Source organism: Typopeltis vanoorti, chromosome 22 (genome assembly GCF_054136105.1).
Source record: "Typopeltis vanoorti isolate ZY-2024b chromosome 22, IOZ_Tvanoo_1.0, whole genome shotgun sequence".
Lineage (NCBI taxonomy): Eukaryota > Metazoa > Arthropoda > Arachnida > Uropygi > Thelyphonidae > Typopeltis > Typopeltis vanoorti.
The window spans coordinates 32,937,408-32,963,108 of NC_143570.1; the positions used below are offsets into that span (position 1 = coordinate 32,937,408).

General features: G+C 35.2%; 2 protein-coding genes across 3 annotated transcripts in view; one reads left to right on the top strand and one right to left on the bottom strand.

Annotated features, from left to right (window-relative positions):
- The window catches only part of LOC150094288 (queuine tRNA-ribosyltransferase accessory subunit 2), a 183,911-nt gene that overhangs the window by 14,508 nt on the left and 143,702 nt on the right, over window positions 1-25,701 (top strand). The gene's annotated exons all lie outside the window — the stretch shown is intronic.
- Window positions 1-25,701, bottom strand: part of LOC150094289 (zinc finger C4H2 domain-containing protein) — a 140,040-nt gene that overhangs the window by 14,082 nt on the left and 100,257 nt on the right. The window contains exons 4-5 of one of the 2 annotated variants that reach the window (XM_090412310.1): window positions 17,982-18,156; window positions 15,568-15,634 (exon numbers count right to left, since the gene is read on the bottom strand). In XM_090412310.1, the coding sequence (XP_090268436.1) occupies window positions 15,596-15,634; window positions 17,982-18,156 (214 nt within the window). In that variant the 3' untranslated portion in view covers window positions 15,568-15,595. Of the gene's footprint in view, window positions 1-15,567; window positions 15,635-17,981; window positions 18,157-25,701 lie in introns of those variants that run through there. The other variant, XM_090412309.1, reaches the window with a different exon arrangement.

The window sequence follows — 25,701 nt, forward strand, 5'->3', positions numbered from 1 at the left end:
GTCTTCGGACTCTGTGGAGGTCCCCGTACAATAATAACTTTTTTTCTCTCTCCTTGTTAGTGTTCTTCAATAATCAAGTAAACATATGAGCAACTTTGACCACTTTTGGCAAGATGCATTCTGAACCTCAACTTGCTATCCACCAACACCCTGAAACCTTAGCTTTATCAATTTCTTGGAATACAGTTCCATCAATGTAATACAAAGTTTGTAATCTTTTGATCCCAAAATGCATAACTCCACACCTTTTTGGCATTAAACTGGCATCAAGCCTACCTTGTGGACAGGATTATGTGCTTGATATTATTCATCTCTGCTTTTTACCAATATTATACCACATTAAAACAATATATAAAAAGAAAGATTTATTTATGAACTGGCTTATATTTAGCTGGTTTTCAAAGCAGCATCTTCAGAGCACAACTACTCGTTACAATACACAAGTGACAATGAGTATAGGGAACAATTTAATTTTTAACAAGCATAAAAAAAACTTTAATTTATTTGCAGATTTTACTTGGACATGTAAAGTAATAAGTAATCAAGAGTCTCTGTTAGTGCTATTATTAGTAAATAAGATGTGATATCAAAGCTAACTGCAATTTGCTGTTCAACATATCTAAATGGAACTGTTCATTACTTCTGGAAAAAGTATATAATTCATCTTAATAGATTATCCACATTTCAACTTAGCTTCCTTTGAAAAAAATTTTATCCATTAATTTGTGGACACTGTTTTCCACCTTTCTGGCTTAAAAAATGTCCTTTCTCTTCACACTACATATCTACCTAAAACTTCTGGCTTCCAGAACATAGTCTGTTCTAATTAACAAATGTCCTTTTTTTTTTTTTGGTCTTATATCAAACTTCTCATTTGAAAGTACAAACTTTGCACAAGCACCCTGCCTGGTGCAGCAAAACATCGTGGTGAAAATGAAACAAAGATCATTATCATGTAAACAAGGTTACAGGACTGCTTTAATGGCATGAAAACTTAGAAAGTTCAATGTTTTATTCTTCTTCCTCCTTACCCCCCCCCCAAGTTTCAGTAATAAAACTAATTTGAGGTGAGTCCGTGTTACTTGTTTGATTGATACAATAAATATTGTAATTAAACAGTTTGTGACAAGCCGTAAGCTATACTTTTTCTTTTCTATTCATAAAGCATTATAGATTTAGCAAAATTTTTACATATATAAAAGTGTGAAACTTTTAATTTTTTTTTATTTCATAAAAAATCAACCATCAATAAATTTTTAAGAAAATCTGATCTTGTTAAATATTAGATATTACATAGTGCACCATAGAAAAATGATGAAAAAAGGGTTTCAATAATAGCAAAATTATTATGGACAAAACTTAAGCTTTTTTTCCCTCTTGTATGTGACCTGAGAAATTATTTCTTTCTAGATGTTTCACAGCAGTTTGACTCTGCTGATTACACACTACTAGATATAGACACATTATCCTCCAAATCCAGATTATTATGCACTCTCCATCAGGATTACTAATTGTATATCATTCTTTATTTTATTGTATATATGTAAAAAATTTTCTGCATAACATGAATGTCAACAAAAAAGATGGTAAAAATACCTGTTCCTTATTAATACCACTTCTCAACTTCTCTATTAAATTTTCAGTTCTTTGATAAAAGGTTTCGTTTCTTATTCATAATTGTTTACTTGAACTATTATTTATTTTATTATGATGTTCATTATTATATATCTGACTTAATTATTGCTGTTTCTACATTTTTAACATGCAGAAACAGCATTAAATTTGTTTTTTTTTCAGATCTATGTAAAACATTTTCCTCTACAAACAGCTGTATCAAATTTTCCCCAGCAATAATAATAGTCTGTTTGCTTAGATAACATTTCTTCAATCTATCTGGGTGACTACTATAAATCTATCATGATGCCCAATATCTACAATCTTATAACCAACTGGGGAGTCTCTCAATACTCTACACAGTAACCAAAAAGGTTACCGTATAGAGTATTTGTACGGTTTTCAGCAGAGTTCACTGCAATGACTTCTTTTATTCTGTAGTGGTTTGCAGAGCACAATTTTTTATGTGCATCATAAGGCACAGATATGTGTCAATCAATTGTGTGCTTTAATTTGGTGTGTACTCTTTTTCTGTGACTTTGAACCCTTTTAAAATGTCAGTTGAACCAGGTGTAATTCAGGCTTGTTTGCTCTATAAATTTAAACTTGGTTCGAAAGCTTCAGAAGCATCCCGTAAGATATGTGTGGCATTTGGAAAAGATGTCGTAGCTGAACATACTGCATAGAAATGGTTTAAAAAATTTGTTTCTGGTGATGAATCACTTGAAGATACACCACATTCGGGAAGACCCACCATTACCGATAATGAAGAATTACATGCTGCTGTTGAAAATAATTCTATGTTAACATGTCAAAAACTTTCACAAATGTTTAATTTGAGTGGTGAAACAATTCGTTTACACTTGCATCATCTGGGAAAATCATGGAAGTCAAGCAAATCAGTTCCACATGCATTATCAGATGACAATAAACTTCAAAGGCTATCAATTTGTTCTTCACATCATAAAAACGAGCCGTTTTTGGATTACTTGCTCACTTGTGATGAAAAATGGATCTTGTACTCAACCAGGAAGTGAATTTATCATTGGTTGTCCTCCCCAAACAATCCAGGAATGCAAACTTCAAAGGCACCGTTTCATCCCCAGAAGACTATGCTTTGTGTTTGGTGGACTGGAGCTGGTACTGTCCATTACGAGTTTCTCACTGCAGGCCAAACAATTACGGCCAAGATCTACTCGATGCAGATCAAGCATGTGCAGGATGAGTTATTTCAAGAACAGCAAGGAGTAGTTAATCAGAAGAAAGTACTATTCTTACAGGACAATGCAAAATCTCATACTGCAAAACTTACCTATGAGAAGATTGTTGCTTTAGGATGGGAGATACCCTCATCCTCCATATTTTCCTGACATTTCTCCAAGTGATTACACATTTTTTTTGGCACTAGACAATCACATGCAAAATACAATTCCAAAATAAAAGAGACATTGAAGCAGGGGGTTGCTAGGTTTATTACTTCCAAAGACAAAGCATTTTATAAAAGCGGAATTTACAAACTTATATCTCATTGGGAAAGAGTTGTAAATTATGAAGGTGCTTATTTTAATGAATAAAATATTTTATGAAAATCTGTGCAGTTGTTTAACTTTTATTATGAAAAACTGCATGAATGTTTTTGGTTACCTGATATACAGGGTGTTCGGGATAAATTTGACATATTTATAATTAATTATATTTTTCCGTAAGTTACATGTATTAACACACACTTCTCTTCATTTAAAAGTTTGGACCCTTCTTCATTCATATACAAGATGTCAGAAAGGATGGATAGCTGGAACCCACCTGAATCATGGAAGAGAATAACTTGTATCATGATGATTCGTGCCCGCCATCAAAATAAGGATATTACGACTGCTGCCCAATGCTCCCTGAATACAGTAAAAACAATCAGGCATGAACTAGAGACTTGCAATGGTGACTACGAGGATGTAGCAAGAAGAAAGATCCCTAGCAGATGATCTGATTGCGTTCGTACAGCAGAATTCCTCGCAAATCTGCAGGAACAGGTGTTGAAGAACCCTGGCATTGGAATTCGGGCTTTGTTCGTGGAGTTGCTAACTGTAGTCAAGCCCTGGATAACAAGGGTAGCCAATGGTAGGCCGTATGTATGGCAGCAGGATTCGGCCCCTTGCCACACCTCTGGGAAAAGTCAAAAATGGTTGTCTGAAAATTTCTACGACTTCACCAGTCCAAATGTTTGGCCTCCAAACTCCCCAGACCTTAAACCCATGGATTATTTTGTATGGGGCGCAGTTGAAAAAGACACCAATCGCACTTCCAGTAATACAAAAGCCCAGTTAATGGATAAAATTAAAACAGTTTTTGCGGCCCTTCCCAGGGAGACTGTAGCATCAGCTTGTTCGAGGTTCCGAAGCAGAATTGAAGCTGTGATCGATGCTAATGGTGGTTATTTTGAGTAAATCTTGTTGATAGTATTGTAATTAACTCTGCCTGTAATGTTTTTTTGTCAATTCATTAAATTTAATAGATATAAAGAAGATTTTCTTTTTCCTTACGAAACTGTCAAATTTATCCCGAACACCCTGTATAAGCCTGATGAACTCACCCCAACTTTTCCTTCTGTCTGATATCAGACTTATCTTGTAATAACAAAAGTTGACCAGGTTTCTAAATTTCTTTGTAGTCACTTTTCTCTGAGGTCTCTCTCTCTCCACTATATTTGCTAACCAATTTCCAAGGGAACTGATGGAGTTCAAAAGAGGCGATGTTATAGCATGTCATGTTGCATGCCTATTTGTTTGGTAAATTGTTGACAAATTGGGCTATCCCAGATCAACAATCAATGATACCATACTGAGATCAAAGTGCAGGGAATCAACCACAAGTGAATCCCACAGTGAATCTCCACCACTCACTGAACATGACTGCAGAGCGCATCTCTTCTGTAAAACAATCACCCAACTTCAAAATATTTATTCATTTCATCACATTCAGTTTATCATCCTTTGATATTATTCTACTGAGAATTTTGCTTAACAAATCCTCAAATGAAATAAAATCATCACTTAGAAATTCCAAAGAAAATTCTTTATTCTCTGCCTCAAAAGATCAAGGAATCAGAAGAAAATGGATTAGGAGCTTTAGAAAGTGGAATTGCATATGAAGACTTTTGATGGTAAATTGAATAACTGTAGTAATAGATAGATATGGTATGAAGGTCAGCAATAACAAGACAAAGACAATGAAAACATAAGCGGAAGCATTGAAAATATAAACTGCATTGTGAATAGAGAACCTATAGAACAAGTAAAACATTTCAGCTACTTAGGCATGATTTTTAGTGAAGATGGTAAATTAAATATAGAAATAGACAACAGAATCAACAAAGCTGGTATGGAAGGAAGTCAATTGAATAAATTTATATGGAATAAGAGAGAAATTAGTCAAAACACTAAAATTAGCTGTATACAAGATAATGTTCAAACCAATTTTAACTTATGGATCTGAGAGCTGGGTCTTGACCAAAGACTAAAGACCACAGTTATGGGAGTCTTGAGAAAGATAGGGACATGAACAGATTGCATCAATGGCAATATCATATCAAAAACAAGGATATTAGGAAAGAACTTGACATTGTTAGCATCCAGGAATGTGTTAGCAGAGCTAATCTCAGGTGGTATGGTCACTTAAACAGAAGGGGAGAGGAAAGATTAGCAAAACAAGTGTTCTCTGCCAGGTTGGCAAGAAAAAGACCCAGACATAGGTAGATTGATACAGTAAACAGCACCTTAGAAGATAGAAATATAATATCTGATAATGTTGGAGTGTTGATAAATAAGAGATTGATCTGGAGGAAAATTGTATATAGGAAGTCAGTAATGATGTAAATTTTTTTTATGTAGAACTATCATATCCTGTACACCCCTTGAGGGTAAATGTCAGGAATTTGATGATGATGACTTTTGATATTCTACCTCTAACAGAGTTGGAGTACATGATTCATAGAAACAACCACAACAATATAATGATAAGAACTCTTCTCCAAACTAAATACGAAAATTATTAGAAATGGCAAGGAAAACTAACACTTCATTAGACAACTTTACATTAAATCTAGCAGGAATTTGATGATGATGATATAAAATCTGTAGTAATAAGAAACTTTGAACATCTTTAACTTCTTGACTAAAGATTCCCTGCAATATATTAACTGATGAATATCCTTAAGCCAGAAAAAGGAATTCCTACGTCATCACCGAAGTTTCAGTTCCAGTATGACATGCTGCAAGGAATACTTGTAAGAAGGCATTTTATGATATTTAAAGGTTCTGTTTTCTGCAGACACCAAGGTATTTAAAATTTCTGAAAGCTATGAGACCGATCAGCCTATTTTTGTACCATATTTAATGAGATAGATTAATTCAAAATGATGTTTAATTTTTATAGGGGTAGGTTTCTGTGGTTTAGCAATTCATAAGAAAGATTCCGGTAATTGTACCACATGTTTATTAAGATAAATATCAACAAAAATAAAAATAAAATAAAATAAATAAAAATAAAAAACCCGACAATTTCATAAGTCGTTTGACTTACATCTTCAGGGGTCAAAGGTAACTAAAAGTTAAACACAAGAAATGAAAAATTACTCAAAATAGTTCATTCGATGCAGTTGTGGCCATCTAACTGTTCATTAAATTAAATATCTGAATGCAGATTCAGTGTAACACTAAGTTTGAACAATGCTGGATGCTGTCACATTCTGTTGTTCACGTTCACATTGTCCGAGGTCTGACTTGGATATATTTTTTATCAATGCAGACCAAACTTGGTGTAGAATTAGGGCCTGGTTTTTGTTGCATTGTGTTGGAATTCTAAGCATGTTTGCAGCTTCTTTAAATTTTCTTATGTAACAATTTTTTTCAATGTAAGACACGTTTGTTTTTTGCCAGAGTACATTATGGCCGGTGGAAGTTATATGGTATGCTAGGTCTGATTTGTGTTCTCTTCTTTTTTGCATGTCTTTTTTGGTGTTCGTTTATGCAAATTTCCCCTGATCTTCCTGTCTGGCCTACGTAGCAGATGCCACAGGAATAATGAATTTTATAAACACCTGGTTTTTTTAAAAGATGATGTGGAGGTTTTGGGGATATAGAAATCTTGAAATTTTTTCCAGAGGTAGAAAAAAATTCCACAAGGATGGAAAATTTCAGTGGTAATTTTGAGTAATTTCTCATTTCTTGTGTTTAAACTTTTAGTTACCTTTGACCCCTGAAGATGCAAGTCAAACGACTTACAAAACTTGTCGGGTTTTTTATTTTTATTGATATTTATCTTAATAAACATGTGATCCAATTACTGGAATCTTTCTTATGATGTTTAATTTTGTCTAGGTAACTCATAAATCTATACGACAACTTCCCTAAGTATCTGCTGTTTCACAGAAATCTTTTCAGCAAAAGATTTTAACTTTAAGTTCTTTTTTTTTTGTCCTTAAATTATCTAGATTTCCAATAATTTCCAGAAATTTGATCCAAACTCAAGCATTTTAGAATATTCTTCAATTAATATTTTCTTGAATTGTGCATAAGTATGAGCTCATCCAAGTCATCTGAAAGTGTGAATAAAAAGTCTTTGCTTTGCCTTGAAACTTTGATTTTAAAACAAGCATTGAGCAGGGTATCTCAGCTGTCCTGTTAGAGTGTACATCCCTAATCCATTAAGATGTTTTAAATGTCAGAAATATGAGCATGCCCAAACTGCCTGATGTGGTAGTGAAGAGCATGATAACAAATCTTGCTCTGAAAAAAAAAAGCTAAATGTGTCAATTGTCAGGGAGATCATCAAGATTACTCTCATGCATGTCAGAAGTGAAAAGATGAAAAAGAAACACAAACAATGAAAACAGAACCAAACATATATCAGGATGCAATAAGAAAGCTAGCCACCTCCACACCTGCTCTGAGATGACTTGTATGCTGAGAAGGTAACAATTAAGAAAATGCCAACAGTAACTTAAATTCGTATGTCTATTCCACCATCTGATAATTTTACCATACCTGAACTTAATGATCGCAAGTGCTTCTCTGTTGAGCGCATCAACCATGTGACCTTTTGGAGTTGTCTCTGGCCTTCCTCCAGAGACAACTCCAAAAATGGTCCCATTTGATGAGAGCCCAATTGTCAAAAAAATTATGGCAAAGATATACTTAAAGATAAACCACCAGACATCCTCACAGAAAAAATGGATACTTCATTATCCACTGAAAGTAAATTAAACTTACCAATTGACCCTAACACATCAGACGTATTGAATATTTTAACAGAGGAAGAGATGGACACTGGTTGTCCATACTTCCCAAAAGCAATTGACAAATAAAAACCTAACAAAGAATAGTAAGCTCTCAACCTCCTGAAAACTACACAAGTCTATAAAAACCAAAACAATAGAAAAAGTTTTACAATGGAACTGTCATGGGTTTTGCCAGAATATTGATGATATCAAGATTCTGTTGCAAAAACACAAACCTTTCTTTTTGTGTCTACAGGAAATGTACTAAGATCCAATGAGTTAGAAATTTCACTTTTGCATGCAAGGACAGAACTGGAGGTGGTCCTGCTCATGGAGTAGTGGACAGTCATATTCTGTTCATATCCAACTTAATACTGCTTCCAGAGCAGTAGCACACCTCTCCGTGGATTTCTTATTACATTATGTTCAATTTATTTACCACTGAATGCCGAGTTAAATGAAATTGATCTTAATAACCTTATCTTACAACTCCTTGAATCCATACATTTGATGGGTGACTTTAATGCTCACAAGACTCTGTAGGTAGTATCAACATTAATAGACAAGGTTGAATCATTGAAAGAATCTTTGATAATAATGAGCTTTCCCTTTTGAATAATAGACCCAATACTTTCTTCCATATGCCTACCCACTCATATTCTGCAACTGATCTTACAATCTGCTCCACTTCCATTCTTCCAATGCTCAGGTGGGATATAGAAGAGAACATATATGGAAGCAATCACATTCCTGTTCTTTGTAAAATGTCTTCACAGGAACCGTGTTCACGCACCCAGATGCCCATATGGAAAATGCACCAGACTGACTGGAACACTTTTTCTCATCTTGCAAAATTTAATGCTGATACCATCAGTCAAACACCTACCACTGAAGTGGTAAAGAATATAACAGAGTGCACTGTCCAGGCAGCCTCCATCCCAAAAACATCATCTCGATTTCAACTCTGTCCAAAGCCTTGGTGAAATCCAGAATGCCAGACAGCCAAAAAAGATTAACACAGAGCATGGGATAAATTTCGTAGATACTCTAACACATCAAACTTAATAGCTTTTAAGTGTGCTTGGGCCAAAGCATGTTATGTGAGATGTCACAGTCAAAAACAATCACATCAATTAATCAAATGACTAGTCCAAAAATTGTCATAATCAAATTCCTGACATGTACCCTCAAGGGGTGTACAGAATATGATATGATATGATAGTACTACATGAAAAACTTACAGCATTACTAACTTCCTATCTATAATTTTCCTCCAAATCAATCTCTTACATATCAAGATGACTCCAACATTATCAGATATTATATTTCTATCTTCTAAGGCACTTTTAACTGTATCAATCCACCTATATCTGGGTCTTTTTCTTGCCAACCTGGCAGAGAACACTTGTTTTGCTAATCTTTCCTCTCCCATTTTATTTAAGTGACTATACCACCTGAGATTAGCTCTGCTAACGCATTCCTGGATGCTGACAATGTCAAGTTCTTTCCTAATATCGTTTTTAATATGATATTGCCATTGATGCACTCTGTTTATGTCCCTAATCTTTCTCAAAACTCTCATATCTGCGATCTCTAGTCTTTGGTCAAGTGTTTTACTTCTGACCTAGCTCTCAGATCCATAAGTTAAAAATGGTTTGAACACTGTCTTGTATATAGCTAATTTAGTATTTTGACTAATTTCTCTCTTATTCCATATAAATTTATTCAGTTGACTTCCTACCATACCAGCTTTGTTGATTCTGTTGTCTGTTTCCATATTTAATTTACCATCTTCATTAAAAATCATGCCTAAGTAGCTGAAATGTTTTACTTGTTCTATAGGTTCTCCATTCACAATGCAGTTTATATTTTCAATGCTTCTACCTATTTCATTGTCTCTGTCTTGTTATTGCTGACCTTCAATACCATATCTATTACAACAGTTATTCACTTTAGTCAAGGAATCTTGCAGACTTGTAGCAGATTTATTTAGAAGTATAACATCATTGGCACAAAACAAAGATTAACATTTCCAATTTTGATATCTTTCCTTCATAATGTGATCCACATAAATAATGCATAACAGAGAGGATAATGTACATCCTTGTCTGACACCAGATTTAACATTAAACCATCTTCCTGTACTTCCTTCAAATCTAACTGCTGATATACAACTCAAATAAACACCAAGTATTGCTTGATATAATGCCCCATTGACACCATATAACTGTAGCGTTTTGAATAGCTTTTCTCTTGACATCTTGTCATATGCCTTTTCCAGATCTACGAAACTTAAGTACAGATCTTTGTTGTATTCCCATGATTTCTCAACTATTTGTCATAAAGTGAAAATCTGATCTAGACAACCTCTATTTGGCCCGAATGCAGTTTGTTCTTTACCTAGCTTCCTTTCCACAATCCTTCTAAACCTTTTCTCAAGTATACTTGAATAAATCTTACCAGGAATACTCAGTGGGGAAATATATGTGTAATTCTCGAATTCAGTTTTATTTTCCTTTTGATATATGGCTTCTATGAGAACTCTACTCCAATCATCTGGAAATCTTCCCTTTGTCCAGGCTTTCTGAACTATGCAGTGCAGCCACCTGTAAGACTTTTATACTTCCATACTCGAGCATTTCTGGTCGAATATTTTATGTTGAGCCCATACATCTACTCCTGCTGCCTTTCACATTTCAAGCTTTTAATGGCTTCTTCTACTTCATGTATGTGCATGTATTCCTGATCACATGCCTGTTGAGTGTTTTTTTCATTGTGCTGTCACTGATTGTTTCATTTAGCAGTTTTTTGAAGTAATTACTCCATACATCAAGGATATCTTTTTCTCCAGTTTTCATGTCACCTTTATCATCTCTAATTCCTTTTACAGCTTTTCCTCCATTTTAGAGCTTTTACAACAACCTCCAGAATATCTTGCATCTTTTTGATATTTATTTTCTATGTTCTTGTCAAAGTCTTCCCATGACTTTTGTTTGAATAGTTTTAGTGTTTAGCTTTCTTACATTTGTCTTGTCCAAGAGCATAAGCAAGTATGGAGATATAAAAGTCTTACAGGTGGCTGCACTGTATAGTTCAGAAAGCTTGGACAAAGGGAAGAATTCCAGATGATTGGAGTAGAGTTCTCATAGTACCCATATATAAAAAGGAAAATAAAACTGAACCAGGAACTTTCCATATGCTTTCTTGTTTTCCTTCACTGCCACTTTAACTTCCTATGTCTACCATGGAGTTTTGGGACAACCTAACTAATCTCTCTCTCTCTCTCTAGAAATATTCAATGCAATGCAGAAGTGAGCAATCAGACTGATTAATGACTCATCTCCTACCTACTTACTCCAAGCACTCTCATACTGGCATTTAGTATCAACTGCATGCATCTTCTAGAAATATTTCTGTAGTATATGTTCATTAGAACTAGAATCAATAATTCCCCCCACCACTCTAGCAAATCCATTGAAACATGTTCAGCTTTCACCCAACGTCCCTTCAGATTCCAAGTCCATACTCACAAAACAAGTTTCTCTTCCTCCTCCACAGAATAGCCTCCCCTACCAAGTGTTTCTGAAGGATTGCAATTCATAGACCTTCAAATATAATGTGAACAAGTTCCTCCATTTCCAAATCTCTTTCTACACACTGTACTAATGTACTATAGGTTGACCAACCAATATCTCATGTATGGTCACAACATAAAAATAAACTTCTGCTAGATCCAGCACATCAAATCAAAGGACACCAGATTTATATAGTTACGAACCAATAGGACACAGTGGATTATACAACTACGTGCAGATCACATAGTTTTAAATGGAGAAAAATACTATGATTCCAAAGTAAAATTATTCTAGGAATCTGCCGATGCTTTACAGAACACTCCTAACTTAAAAGTATGGATGTAAAAAAAAAAAAAAAAAACTCTCAAAACATATCAAAGACTGTAATTCTGTGCTTAAATCAAACAAAAAACTGGCCACGTTTGACTATGCTCTCTGGGCATAGTCAAAATATTTGAATGCTTGCCTGATATTCTATGTTCATATTAAAATTAATTTGTTTACTGTGTTATCTTTATCCTTCACAATGTCAAAGTTACTGTTATATTAAACACAGGATTAAAATATTCATTTTTGTGTGTGTGTGTGTTGTTAATAAACCATTAAAGTTCTTTACTAACAAATAATAATTTCAAATCCTTTATCAAAAACAGGGGTGCTTAAGGGTCAAAGCTGTAAAACTGAGAGGAGACCTCCACATAGCCTTTAAAGGAATGCGGAGAACTGACCAAGGTTTCTGACCTAATGTCCAATCCTCACCTTCTCGTGGTGCACCCTGTTGGGTATCTACTTGGATACTGAACAAACGAGGATGGGCTAGCAATTTGGGATTTAGCCGACCAAATTGTATTCTTATTGGTTAAACCAAAATAAAAAATGATGGTACAACATGACAAAATTTCATGACGGCTGGGGCGTCACCCGGTTAAACGAGGGGCCCCCGTTGTTTTTGCCAGGGAATCAGGGCGAACAGCGAAAAGTCAGCTACTGGAACAAATCTGAAAACGCACCCCAACACAACATCACCAGAGTTAAAGATCGGTACTATCAAGATAAGAAGCCTGAATGGCAAAGAAATGGAGCTAGCGGAGAAATTAGATAAGTACCAGATCAACATAATAGGGGTGACTGAAACAAAAAAGACAAAAACCGGCGAGATCTTTCTGAGTAATAAATACAAAATGTTATATTCAGACAATGACAATCAAGGAAAAGAAGTAGTAGCCATAGTATTCAACACAAAATATGAGGCTCATCTTCTTGAATGACAGGCAGTCTCAAGTAGAGTGATTTGGGCAAATATCAGAATGGGGAACTGGACAATGAGACTTATTTGTGCCTATGGTCCCACAGAAGGTTCTACTAAGGTAGAAATGGAGGAATTTTTTGATGCTTTAGAAAAAGCAACTGACACAATGAAAAAGGAAAAGTTGGTCCTTGTTATGGATCTAAACAGCAGAGTAGGAAGTGATTGTCAGACATACAAAAATGTTTTGGGAAAATTTAGAGAAAAGAGCAAAGCTAATAATAATGGCAAATACCTGTTGGATTTCTGCTCAGGACATGCACTGGTTATTACTAACACCATGTTCCAACATAAAAATGTGCACAAATTCACATGGAGAGAAGAGGCAAGGAATAAGAAAAGTCTCACTGACTATGTTATTGTTGATAGTGATGTTTTCTCCCTGGTGCAGGACACCAGAGTGTACAGAGGATTTGAAATTGAAGTGATCACTATTTAGTCTTGAGCAGGATAAAATTGAATTTCATATTGAAAAGAATGACATGTAAGAAAGTTTTAAAGCGAATAAAAGTTGAGCAGCTCTCAGATGTGAACTACACACTGAAATACACAAAGTATTACTGAAAGAAAAATGAAAGAGTTTGAGAACAGGAACCAAATCTTGGAGATTCAGTGGTGAGCCTTGAAGAAAACCCTGATTGATTCAGCCAGAGAGGCATGTGGTGAAGTTGTCTGCAAGGATAGAAAAATTAGAACTCCATGGTGGACACAGGAAGTTAAAGAGGCAATGAAGGAAAAGAAGAAAGCTTATCAAAACTTCCTGGCAAATAAGTCAGCTTGTGCTCTTAGAGAATACAGAGACAAATGTAACAAAGCTAAACAGTGTGTAAAACTAGCTAAACAAAAGTCATGGGAGGACTTTGGCAAGAACATCGAAAATAAATATCAAGAAGGTGACAAAATATTCTGGAGGTTGTTGAAGAAGCTTAGGAATGGAGAAAAGAGTGCTGTAAAAGGAGTTAGAGATGATAAAGATGACATGAAAATGGGAGAAAAAGATATCCTTGAAGTATGAAGTAATTACTTTGAAAATTTGCTAAATGAAAGAAGCAGTGATGACAGCATAGTGATAAAAAACACTGACCAGGCATGCAGTCAGGAATACATATCCATACTTGAAATAGAAGAAGCCATCAAAGGCTTGAAATGTGGAAAGGCAGCAGGAGTAGATGATATTCGAACAGAAATGCTGAAGTATGGTGGTATAAAAGTCTTAGTGGCTGCACTGCATAGTTCAGAATGCCTGGAGAGAGGGACAAATTCCAGACAATTGGAGTAGAGCTCTCATAGTACCCATATATAAAAAGGGAAATAAAACTGAATGTGAGAATTACAGAGGTATTGCCCTACTGAGTGTCCCTGGCACGATCTATGCAAGTATACTTGAGAAACGGTTCAGAAGAATTGTGGAATAAAAGCTTGGTGAAGAACAAGCTGGATTCAGGCCAAACAGAGGCTGTCAGGATCAGATCTTCACTTTACGACAAATAGTCAAGAGAGCATGGGAATATAACAAAGATCTGTATTTAAGTTTTGTCGATTTGGAAAAGGCATATGATAAGGTGCCAAGAGAGAAGCTATTCAATACGCTGCAGTCATATGGTGTCAATGGGGCATTATATCAAGCAATACTTAGTCTTTATTTGAGTTGTAAGTCAGCAGTTAGAACTGAAGGAAGTACAGGAATATGGTTTAATGTTAAATCTGGTGTGAGACAAGGATGTACATTATCCCCTCTGTTATTCATTATCTATATGGATCACATTATGAAGGAAAGTGGTATTAAACATGATATCAAAATTGGAGATGTTAATGTCAGCTCTTTGCTTTATGCGGATGATGTTATACTTCTAAATAAATCTGCTACAAGTCTGCAAGATTCTCTGACTAAATTGAATAGTTGTTGTAATAGATATGGTATGAAGGTCAGCAATAAAAAGACAAAGACAATGAAAATAGGCAGAATCATTGAAAATGTCAACTGTGTTGTGAATGGAGAACCTGTGGAACAAGTAAAACATTTCAGGTACATAGCACGATTTTTACTGAAGATGGTAAATTAAATATAGAAATAGACAACAGAATCAGCAAAGCTGGTATGGTGTGAAGTCAATTGAATAAATTCATATGGAATAAGAGAGAAATTAGTCGGAACACGAAATTAGTTGTATACAAGACAGTGTTCAAACCAGTTTTAACTTATGGATCTGAGAGCTGGGTCAGAAGTAAAACACTTGACCAAAGACTAGAGACCGCAGATATGAGAGTCCTGAGAAAGATTAGAGGCGTGAACAGATGGCATCAATGGCAATATCATATTAAAAATGAGAATATTAGGAAAGAACTTGACATTGTCGGCATCCAGGAATGCGTTAGCAGAGCTGATCTCAGGTGGTAGTCACTTAAACGGAATGGGCGAGGAAAGATTAGCAAAACAAGTGTTCTCTGCCAAGTTGGCAGGAAAACAACCCAGAGGAAGACCAAAATATAAGATCTGGTAATGTTGGAGTCTTGACAAGTAACAGACTGATTTGGAGAAAAATTGTAGATAGGAAGTTAGTAATGATGTAAATTTTTCATGTAGTACTATCATATCCTGTACACCCCTTGAGGGTACATGGCAGGAATTTGATGATGATGATTATTAAAAACAGTTCAATGTAAAGAAATCCTCCAATGAACACAATAAAGAAGTTTAATTTTCAACCAGAAGATACTATCTTATTTAATTAATAAGTTAATTCCTTTGTACATTGTTTGTCCCTGCCAAAAATTAGTTTATACGAAGATACTCTAAATACCTCAACAACAGGTAGCACTGCCCATCAATTATCCTCTGTTATGAGGGTGGTCTGAAAAGTTCTTGGCCTAACAATGAAAAAACGAATTTATAATTTCAAAATTATTTTTATTTTTCAACGTAATCTCCCTTAAGACTAATGCATTTATTCCAGCTATGCTCCAGCGCCATTATTCCGTTCCTGTAGTGGTTGTCAGTAAGATCTGCAAAATATCCCTCTACAGCTGCAATCACCTCTTGACTCGAAGAAAAACGCTGACCAGCAAGGAAGAGTTTTAGTTTTGGGAAGAGATAGAAGTCAGAGGGAGCCAAATCTGGGGAATAGGGTTGATGTTCCAACAATTCATAGTGTAGATCCCTTAATTTTCCCATTGCCAAAACACCTTTGCGGGAAGGTGCATTGTCCTCATGAAAGTTGATTTTTTTCTTCTGCAAACTGGGTCTTTTCTCACGAATTTTTTCATCTAGTTCTGGTTAAAAGATTGGAATGATATTCCCCAGTTACTGTTTTACCCTTTTCAAGATAATTGATAAACAAAATGCCTTTAGCATCCCAAAACACCAATGCCATGACCTTTCCTGCTGATGGAACCGACTTTGTCTTCTTTGGCACTGAACAACCAGCTGCTGTCCACTGTTTTGACTGCTGTTTGGATTCTGGTGTGTAATAGTGAATTTAAGTCTCATCCACAGTAATAAATCGACACACAAAATCAGTTTTATACATGTTAAAACGCTCCAAGCACTGTTCAGAGATTTTCATGCAAGTGTGTTTTTGACTTGCTGTGAGCAAGCGCAGCACCGATCTTGTGTAAAGCTTTTTCATTTGCAGTTCTTCATGCAAAATATATCCTACACATTTTCTTTTGAAATGCCTACAGTCTCAGCAATTTCACACACTTTGACTCACTGGTCATCCAATACCATCTCGTGTACTTGATCAATGATTTCTGGTGTTGTTATACTTTTTGGACATCCTCCATGTGGATCATCTTCAGGAGTGGTACGGCCACATTTAAACTCAACAGCCAATTTCTTAATTGTTGAAAATGAAGGAGTAGAGTGATCTTCGAAATTCATAACCTTTTATGAACTGAATGAATTTCTTTTGCCGTTAAACCTCCTTTTACAAAGAATTTTATAACTCCATGATACTCAATTTTTTTCCATTTCAAGGGATACAGACAACACTTTTGCTTTAGACAGCTGTATAAAACAAACTACTTGATAGAACGACTTGCAATTTCACATGGATGCTTATGACAGATGTACCAACTTAGAAAAAAAAATCTTCCAATAGTGTTGCCATCTATGTTCTCGAACTTCAGATTAATTTTGAAGAAATTAATCTTTATGAAAAATAAAACGAAATTTTATTTTTCATAAAAAAATCGGATATATCCTTAAATAAAAAAATAAAAAATAAATAAATTAATTTATTAATTTAACAAGACTGATTTTCATTTGTTTCACTGCTACTGCACACGTCAAACACCCTCTTTAAGTAGGTATGCTGTCTTAATGTAGTATTTGGCATAAACTTCTTTTTGCAATTCACAACATGAATTAGCTTAGTGTAATTATATACTTGAACATACAAATCAAAAGGCTTTTTAATAGTGTTATTTCAAAAATAGAATTATCTTGAAAAGATGAGTTTGAGACTCGTTCATGTTATTGACATTACATCATGAAAAGTTAGTTTGGCTCGATTGCTAATATTGACCATTTTCTGTTCTTTCTTAAACTTTATAATTTATATAAATTCTCACTTCATTATGGACAATATATGAAAAAAATGTACTACACTTTTTAGTTTTGTGAAGGGCAAAACTGAGAGAAAAGAGTTCTGGTATATCATCAACTATAAATATTCAAGACATGTTTTTAAGACAAATGGCTCAAGGAATTCAAGTAGCTGTGCTACAAAGATGAAGTTACATTGTATAATGCATAAAAAATATCCTGGGGCTGCTAACAGAAATTCTACATTTCATTTATTCAAGACACCAGAATCGAAAAAATTAACAATATGATAAAACACCGAGATGAAAAACAACAGAATCAGATTTCAACCATTCTCTGTCTTTACCCTTGTACCAACTGGCATTATCAGTGATCAAATAGCTAGTAAATCGTTATATCAAAATCCTTTAGATAAGCTATTATAAGAAATCAATCCAATTTATTCTTTTGGTTGTAGGCTCCTTATTCCTTGCTTTTGCACAGAATATTACAGTATATTTGACAGTATAGTAAATTACAGTATAGTTAGTTTTTAAATACAGTTCCCTTTGCTTTTATGACTATTTTTCTTATATAGAAATAAAACTAAAATCCCTCTATCCTTTTATATCTTATTTCATTTGAAAAATACTGATTCAGCAAACTGCATAATAATTATAAAAAATTTACCTTCATAGGAGGAGGTTGTTGCCTGAAAGCTGCAGGCTGAGGTCTATCCTGAGAAGCTTTACGGCCAGATTGTAGTTGCTGAGCTGATGCAGCTGATGCAGATGTTGTTAGTGTTGTCTGCAAAGCTGCCTCAGGTGCTTCACTCTGCCAGTCGATTTTTTGCTTTTCAAAAAATCTATGGATAGAAAATTAAGAATATTGTTTTTAAAAAAGAGAAGCTATTCAATACGCTACAGTTATATGGTATCAATGGGGCATTATATCAAGCAATACTTAATCTTTATTTGAGTTGTAAGTCAGCAGTTAGAATTGAAGGAAATACAGGAAAATGGTTTAATGTTAAATCTGGTGTGAGACAAGGATGTACATTATCCCCTCTGTTATTTATTATCCATATGGATCACATTATGAAGGAAAATGGTATTAAAAATGATATCAGAATTGGAGATGTTAATGTCAGCTCTTTGCTTTATGCAGACGATGTTATACTTCTAAATAAATCCGCTACAAGTTTGCAAGATTCCCTGACTAAATTGAATAACTGTTGTAATAGATATGGTATGAAGGTCAGCATTAAAAAGACAAAGACAATGAAAATAGGTAGAATTGTTGAAAATGTCAACTGTTGTGAACGGGGAACCTGTGGAACAAGTAAAACATTTCAGCTACTTTGGCACGATTTTTAGTGAAGATGGTAAATTAAACATGGAAATAGACAACGGAATCAACAAAGCTGGTATGGTAGGAAGTCGATTGAATAAATTTATATGGAATAAGAGAGAAATTAGTCGGAACACTAAATTACCTGATATGAGAGTCCTTAGAAAGATTAGAGGCGTGAACAGAAGGCATCAATGGCAATATCATATTAAAAACGAGGATATTAGGAAAGAACTTGACATTGTCATCATCCAGGAATGCGTTAGCAGAGCTAATCTCAGGTGGTATGGTCACTTGAACAGAATGGGCGAGGAAAGATTAGCAAAACAAGTGCTCTCTGCCAGGTTGGCAGGAAAACGACCCAGAGGAAGACCAAGATATAGGTGGATTGATATGGTACAAAGTGCCTTGCCTTAGACGATAGAAATATAAGATCTGATAAGGTTGGAGTCTTGACAAGTAACAGACTGATTTGGAGGAAAATTGTAGATAGGAAGTTAGTACTGATGTAAATTTCTCATGTAGTACTATCATATCCTGTACACCCCTTGAGGGTACATGTCAGGAATTTGATGATGTTTTTAAAAAAATATAAAAAAGTGGTTTTAAAAATTAGACATAGAAATTTTGGATACTGCAATAAATTCTGAAGAAATATGGAAAAATTTTTTCAAAGAATCAGACAAAAAAATTTACTGACAGTTAACAGAAAAGTCCATATCTCAGAATACTTTACAGAAGCTATTATAAGAAATCAATGAAATCTGTTCTTTTGACTGGGGGTTTCATATTCCTTGTTTTGGCACATAGCATTACAACATACTTGACTGTGTAGCTGGTAATCCATATTGCACTCATTCCACGGGGGGGGGGAAGATAATAATCTTCTCTGATGTTGTGATTGCTGTTTACAAAAATTACTAATTTATACAGAACAAATCATAGTAACCCTAGCACTAAAGAATATAACAGTATTAAGTGGCTTTATAACCTTCAGTATAAACTAGTCAATACACTGCTTTTAATATTAATCAAAAAGTGTCCCATAATAAATTCCATTAAATAACATTTGGTATATCTCAATAAAAATCCACTGATGTACAGTTACTTTGACTTTATACATAATGCACCTTAAAAACATAAGAATACATGTTGAAAAAATACATATAAGTCCTAGAAACTAGTAAATGGGGAAAATTATTCATGTTATACTATTTGATCAAAATATCTGGATGCACCTTCATAGTAGTGAATATGGCTATTATACAGGGTGGCCATAAATTAACTTTCCCTCTTTGGAGGTATCTGTAGCTAAAACTAACACACGGAATGAGACCATATTTTATATTGAGACTTTCGAAGGCATGGGGAGATGAATTCCACGAAAAAAAAGATTTAGTACTAAAAGTTGCCAATAGGGGCCAGAGCCGAAAGCTGTCAAATATTTGCAGTAAACGCAGGTAAAAAGGATTATGCAAATTTTACTGTGCGTACGTGACATCAGCACCACCAATTCCACTTAAAAGGGGATTGGGAAAGTTCAGGCAGTTATTCGAATAACTGACGAATTGTGCTCAATATGCGTCCTACTTTGCCTCAGCGTGCTTTACTTGTTAAGTTGTTTTACCTTAAACAGTGCAATGCCGTGGCAGTCCTTAGGGAATTTAGAAGGCTTCATAACCTGCATACAAGTCCTATGTCAGCTGTAGCACTGAGAGCTATGATTAAGAAGTTTGAAGAAACTGGATCACCAGGAGTTAGACCTGGCAGAGGAAGGAAAGCAGTGCAAGAAGAGACAGTAACAGACGTTGCTACTGTGGTGTTCGACGACACAGGAACCAGTAGTGGTACAAGCACTCATGCCATAGCGCGCAAACTTGATATGGCTTATGGTACAGTCTGGAAAATCTTACGGAAAATGCTTCACTTCTGTTTGTATAAGTTCAGTCGTGTGCAAGCACTAACTACCGCAGATTATGATAAGCACATCACCTTCGTGCTAACGTTTTTCTTGCCTGAATGGAGGTCGACAATGACTGGCTTTGAAGAATATTATGGGATGATGAGGCTCATTTTTATCTGAATGGGTCGGTCAACACTCACAACTGCAGAATTTGGGCATCTGAACATCCTCAAGCGATCCAGCAAGTACCACTGCATTCTCCAAAAGTAACCGTGTGGTGTGGCTTCACAGCCAATTTCATAATAGGACCATACTTTTTAGAGCGTATTACCCCTACAGGCCCTGTAACCTGCTCCATTACTGGAGAGATTTATCGATGAAGACTGGAAAATTTTGTCATTCCTGCATTGCAGCAAACAATGTTTGGACTCCATAATTTTTATGCAGGATGGAGCACAGCCACACATTGAACGTTCAGTACAGCCTTTTAAGCCAGCATTTCAGTAATGAGAGGGTTATCAGTCAGTTCTTTCTGACGGCATGGCTGCCTCGATCCCCGGACATCACTCCATGTGATTTTTGGCTGTGGGGATATTTGAAATCCGTTGTGTATGTTGGTGGCATTCCCAACTTGCAAGTCTTAAAAGAGAACATAAAACAGGCTGTTATGAACATCCAATCTGACTCCTTACGCTCAGCTGTAGAGCATGTCGCACACTGGATGCAATTTGTTGTACACAAGAACGGTCAGCATATTGAAAATCGTGTATGTGGTCCAGGGGACCCTGATTCTGATGAATAAAACATTATTTCCTGAGAGTTCGATCACTATATTAATTTCTGTGTCTCTTGCAAGTTGTTGTTTTAGTTTAATTGTTATTATTCTTATTATCATTGTAATGCACAACATATCTAGCTGGGATAAGTGATGTGGCTGTCACTTACACTGTCGAAATGTTATTATTCCATTTCATCTGCCTTTAATGGAATTATCCGCTTGTTTTCGGCTCTGCCAGCACCAAAATTTCCCCTATCGACGACTTTTGGTACTAAATCTTTTTTTTGAAGAAATCATCTCCCCATGCCTTCAAAAGTCTCAATATAAAATTTGATCTCATTCCGTTAATTGGTTTTTAGCAAAGAGGGAAAGTTATTTTATGGCCACCCTGTACATCACAATGGCTCATACAAGAATAAAAGGAAACACGTGGTCTTGCAATCTTCACAGACAAACATTAACATAAAATGGTCATATTGAAGAGCTCACTAACATTTGATGTGGTACTATCTTAGATTGGGAAATCATTCTCCACCATTTGGCAGTCTGACAGACAGGTCTGGATTTTGCAAATGTCAGGAGAACATCGACTGTTCAAATGTTTTGTACTGTTGGATTCTGAATATATAGAGATTGGAGTAATTATTATTTGCTTCAGAATCCAACATGATCTTTCATCAGAAAGGCTAGACTTGTAAATATTAATTAATGTAAATCACTTGTTTATAATTGATATTCATATAACTACCTTTAATTTTATCTAATATTTAATTATTTAATCAAAGATATATGTATTAATGATGAAGAAACAGTATTAAATATTATTAAGCTATTTCATTTATTACTATGTTAATATTATAAGAACTTGTATGTGATAATTTAAATGCGCATTAATTGAAATGTAAATATTCTCTATTTATTCCTATTTGTAGAAATTTAACGTTATGTAATAGCTCAATTTTTTTTTACATTTTGTTTTGTTGTCATGGAGATGCATGTAAGTAAGCGAGCGCGAGTTTTGGAACACCACGTGAGGAGAAGGTTTATTGAAAAGAGTTTTAGAAAGAAATCACGAGAATAATTTAGGCGGGAAGGATGGATATAAAAAGGGAAGAACGCTGAAAATATATAAGAGAGAATAGATTAGAGAGAGGATTGGCATTAGGGTGGAATCGGAGCATTCAGCATTCGGGAATCACAGTGCGATAATAGCGAGTCGGCAAGTCACTCAAGCAGCTAATAAAGTCTACTAGTCGAGAGGCAGTTAGCTAATATATTGTAGAATAACAATTATAGCTATGGAAGACAGCTGAGTGACTACTAAATAGACTAGCGATATTTGAGTTGAGATTCAATTTCAGGGCCGACCTTTCAAGGACATACAGAACCTTGAAGCAAAGTACAGAGTTATTAGCGAATAGTAGAAGCTGTAAAGCTGAAGTTTACCGTTAGCTGTGCTTAGAAATATATTGCCTAAAGAATGAACAGCTGTGCATATAAAACCTCAAGTTAAGGAATTATTGTGTGTTGCCTTAATTCGTAAGTGATCAGTAGTATTTCATGCGAGAATGTTTGTTTATATGTATAGTGACCGACGATTAATTCAGTTATTGCTTAGAAGATTTATTTAATGAGTGCCGTATACTGTTTAAAGTGTTTACAGTTATAAAAAGTGTTTACGTATAAGTAGAAGAAGAAAAAAGATTATCGGTAAGATTATTCCAACCATTAATATTTCTATACAGAGAAGTGTGAGAGTTTCATCCTAGAATTTCCTTATATTAACAGTAACTATTGGTGAGAATTAACTGAAGTGTAAAATTAAAAGTGTTTGTTTGTGAAGAGGTGTGTTACTGCAAATTTTATTGTATTTGGAACTTAAGGAACTGCAAGAAGACTGTATTAGAGACAACAGATTTACCATTGTCTGAGTTTGTATGATTGAACTTATCAAAGCTAAAATGTTTGTGATATCTTAATTACTGATTTGAATTTTAGTGTAAAATTTGTGATTCTAAATTAAATGTTTGTTTTTGTTTATCTAAAGTTGTATTTTGCCTGAATCTCTTTTACTGCACCATTCATAAAATATTCGAACCAAAGCGGGTAAATTAAGTAAGTCAAATATACCCGGCCAGTATATATTTTAAGGAGAAATAGTTGAAGGTTGATTTTTCTTCAATTCTTGAACTAATTCATATATAGAGTGGCGCAGTCTTTAAATATAAATTTTCTCTATATTTGAATTAGAAACCAACTAGCAACTTATTATTTTGTTTAAGAACATCATAGTGACTAACATGTCGGATCCAAAGTATAGATTGAGAAGAAGTAGGATCCAACAGTACCAACTGTGAAGTCTGATTGAGAGGGTATCATGGGTCTAGGCTGGTTTTCATGGTTTGGGCTAAGCTCCCTACTTCCAGTGAATCTTAATGATGTGCCTACAATGGCATTCTAGATAATTCTGTGTTTCCAAATGTATGGTAACAGTATTTCAGTATCAACACGACAATGTCATCATCCACAAAGCTCGATCTGTGCAAAAATGGTTTGATCAATGAGACAGGTGTTGAAGAACTTGACCAGTCTGCGCACAGTCCTGATCGCTACTCCAATTGTATACCCATGGTATGAATTGGAATGCCAATTGTAAGCTAGGCCAAATCACCCAACATCAGTGACTGCTCTCACTAATGCTGTTCAGGAAGAGAATTACTAAGCAATGTAGCAATATCTATTGGAAAGTCTTCCAAGAAGATGGAAGGCTGTTACAGCAGAAAGAGTGGACCAGCTCCATGTTAATGCCTTTCATATTAGTGAGAACTGGGATGAGCAGGCTCCTGAATATTTTTGACCATATAGTGTATGCATTTAATTTCCACAGCTCAGTAGGCAATGACAATGCCCTTTGAGTGAAAAGAACCTTCATAAGGGTTCAATTGCCTAGGAAGCAAAGAATTTGTATAAGGGCTTTTTACCTGAAGATGAGTGAGTCCATTTCACATAAATAATAGTTTTTAACTCCAGAATTTTTTTTATCTTGAAAAACAAACAATATAATGTGGCATTGAAAGTGAAAATGAAGATAATAATACAGAGCAAATGAATGGTTTAACAGATAATAAAAAAAGATGAGATAGATGCAATAAGCGAGATCGCACGGTTGAGCGGAGCGATAAATAGGGCAAAGCAGCAGCTGGAGCGTATGCACAAATGTCTACCAAGTGTACCAGCCAATAAAAAAAAAGTATGATAAGAAAATTAAGAGCATGACTGTGAACGTAAACAAAATGAAGGAGCGAGTGCTGTATGGAGATTCGTTAGTATGAGGTGTGATAGTTGAAAATTTTACAAAATTGTACCAACCTAGTGCGACCATTAAGGACGTAATTGAGTCTATTAGGAAGCAAAAGCAAAGGATGAAAGAAATGATAGTTGTGGCAGGTACAAATTATCTGAAAGGAGATAAAATGGATAGGATAGAGGACCTGAAGGAATTGTTTGAGGTAGCAAAAGAGAAGAGTGAGAGAGGTACGATAGTAAGTCTGTTGCCGTGGTATGATAGTAAAGAGTTTAGGAGGGCCATAATTGCTAATGACTTTATGCGTGAGTTATGCAGAACGAGTGGTGTGGAATTTGTGGATGTGTGGAGCAAGTTCGATGGGCGAAAGCATCTATATAAGATGGATGGTTTGCATTTGAATGGATTCGGTGTAAGGAGACTTGAAAAAGTGTTGTTGAATGAAGTGGATGTGCAGACTCAGGGAAACTAGATTTATTAAGGGAAGGGGGAAGTAGATATGCAGACCTTAGGGAGGCAGTTGAGTGTATGAATGAGTATAATATGCCTGAGCGAATAAGAAGAACAACAAATCAGAATGGAATAGTTAGTAGGAAATGCATCAAGGGAAATGATGCATTTCCCTTGATGTATTTGGGAAAGGCATCAAGGTAGGGATGAGACTAACAGGCTTCTGCAATTCAGTATACTAATGCTAGGATTATTAGGAACAAGAAGGAAGAATTTTTGGCCTTGGTTGGCACTACCAGATCACAGGTTATTGGCATTAGTGAAACATGGCTGACTGAAGATGATATAGCTAGTGGCATTGAATGTGAGGGGTATAGTGTGTTCAGGAGTGACAGGGAGAATAAAATGGGGGGAGGAGGATTATTGATGATAGCTGATGAGCTGCAGCTAAGGAGAATAGAAGTTGAATTGCAGGATAGAGAAAAGAGCACATTTGAGGATAGCATAACAAAATATACAGTTGGGTGCTGCTATAGACCAGGTGATGGAATAGATGGTGGAGATAGTATGCATAAACAAATAAATGAAATGAGTGGAAGGAGGGTAATTATTATGGGGGATTTCA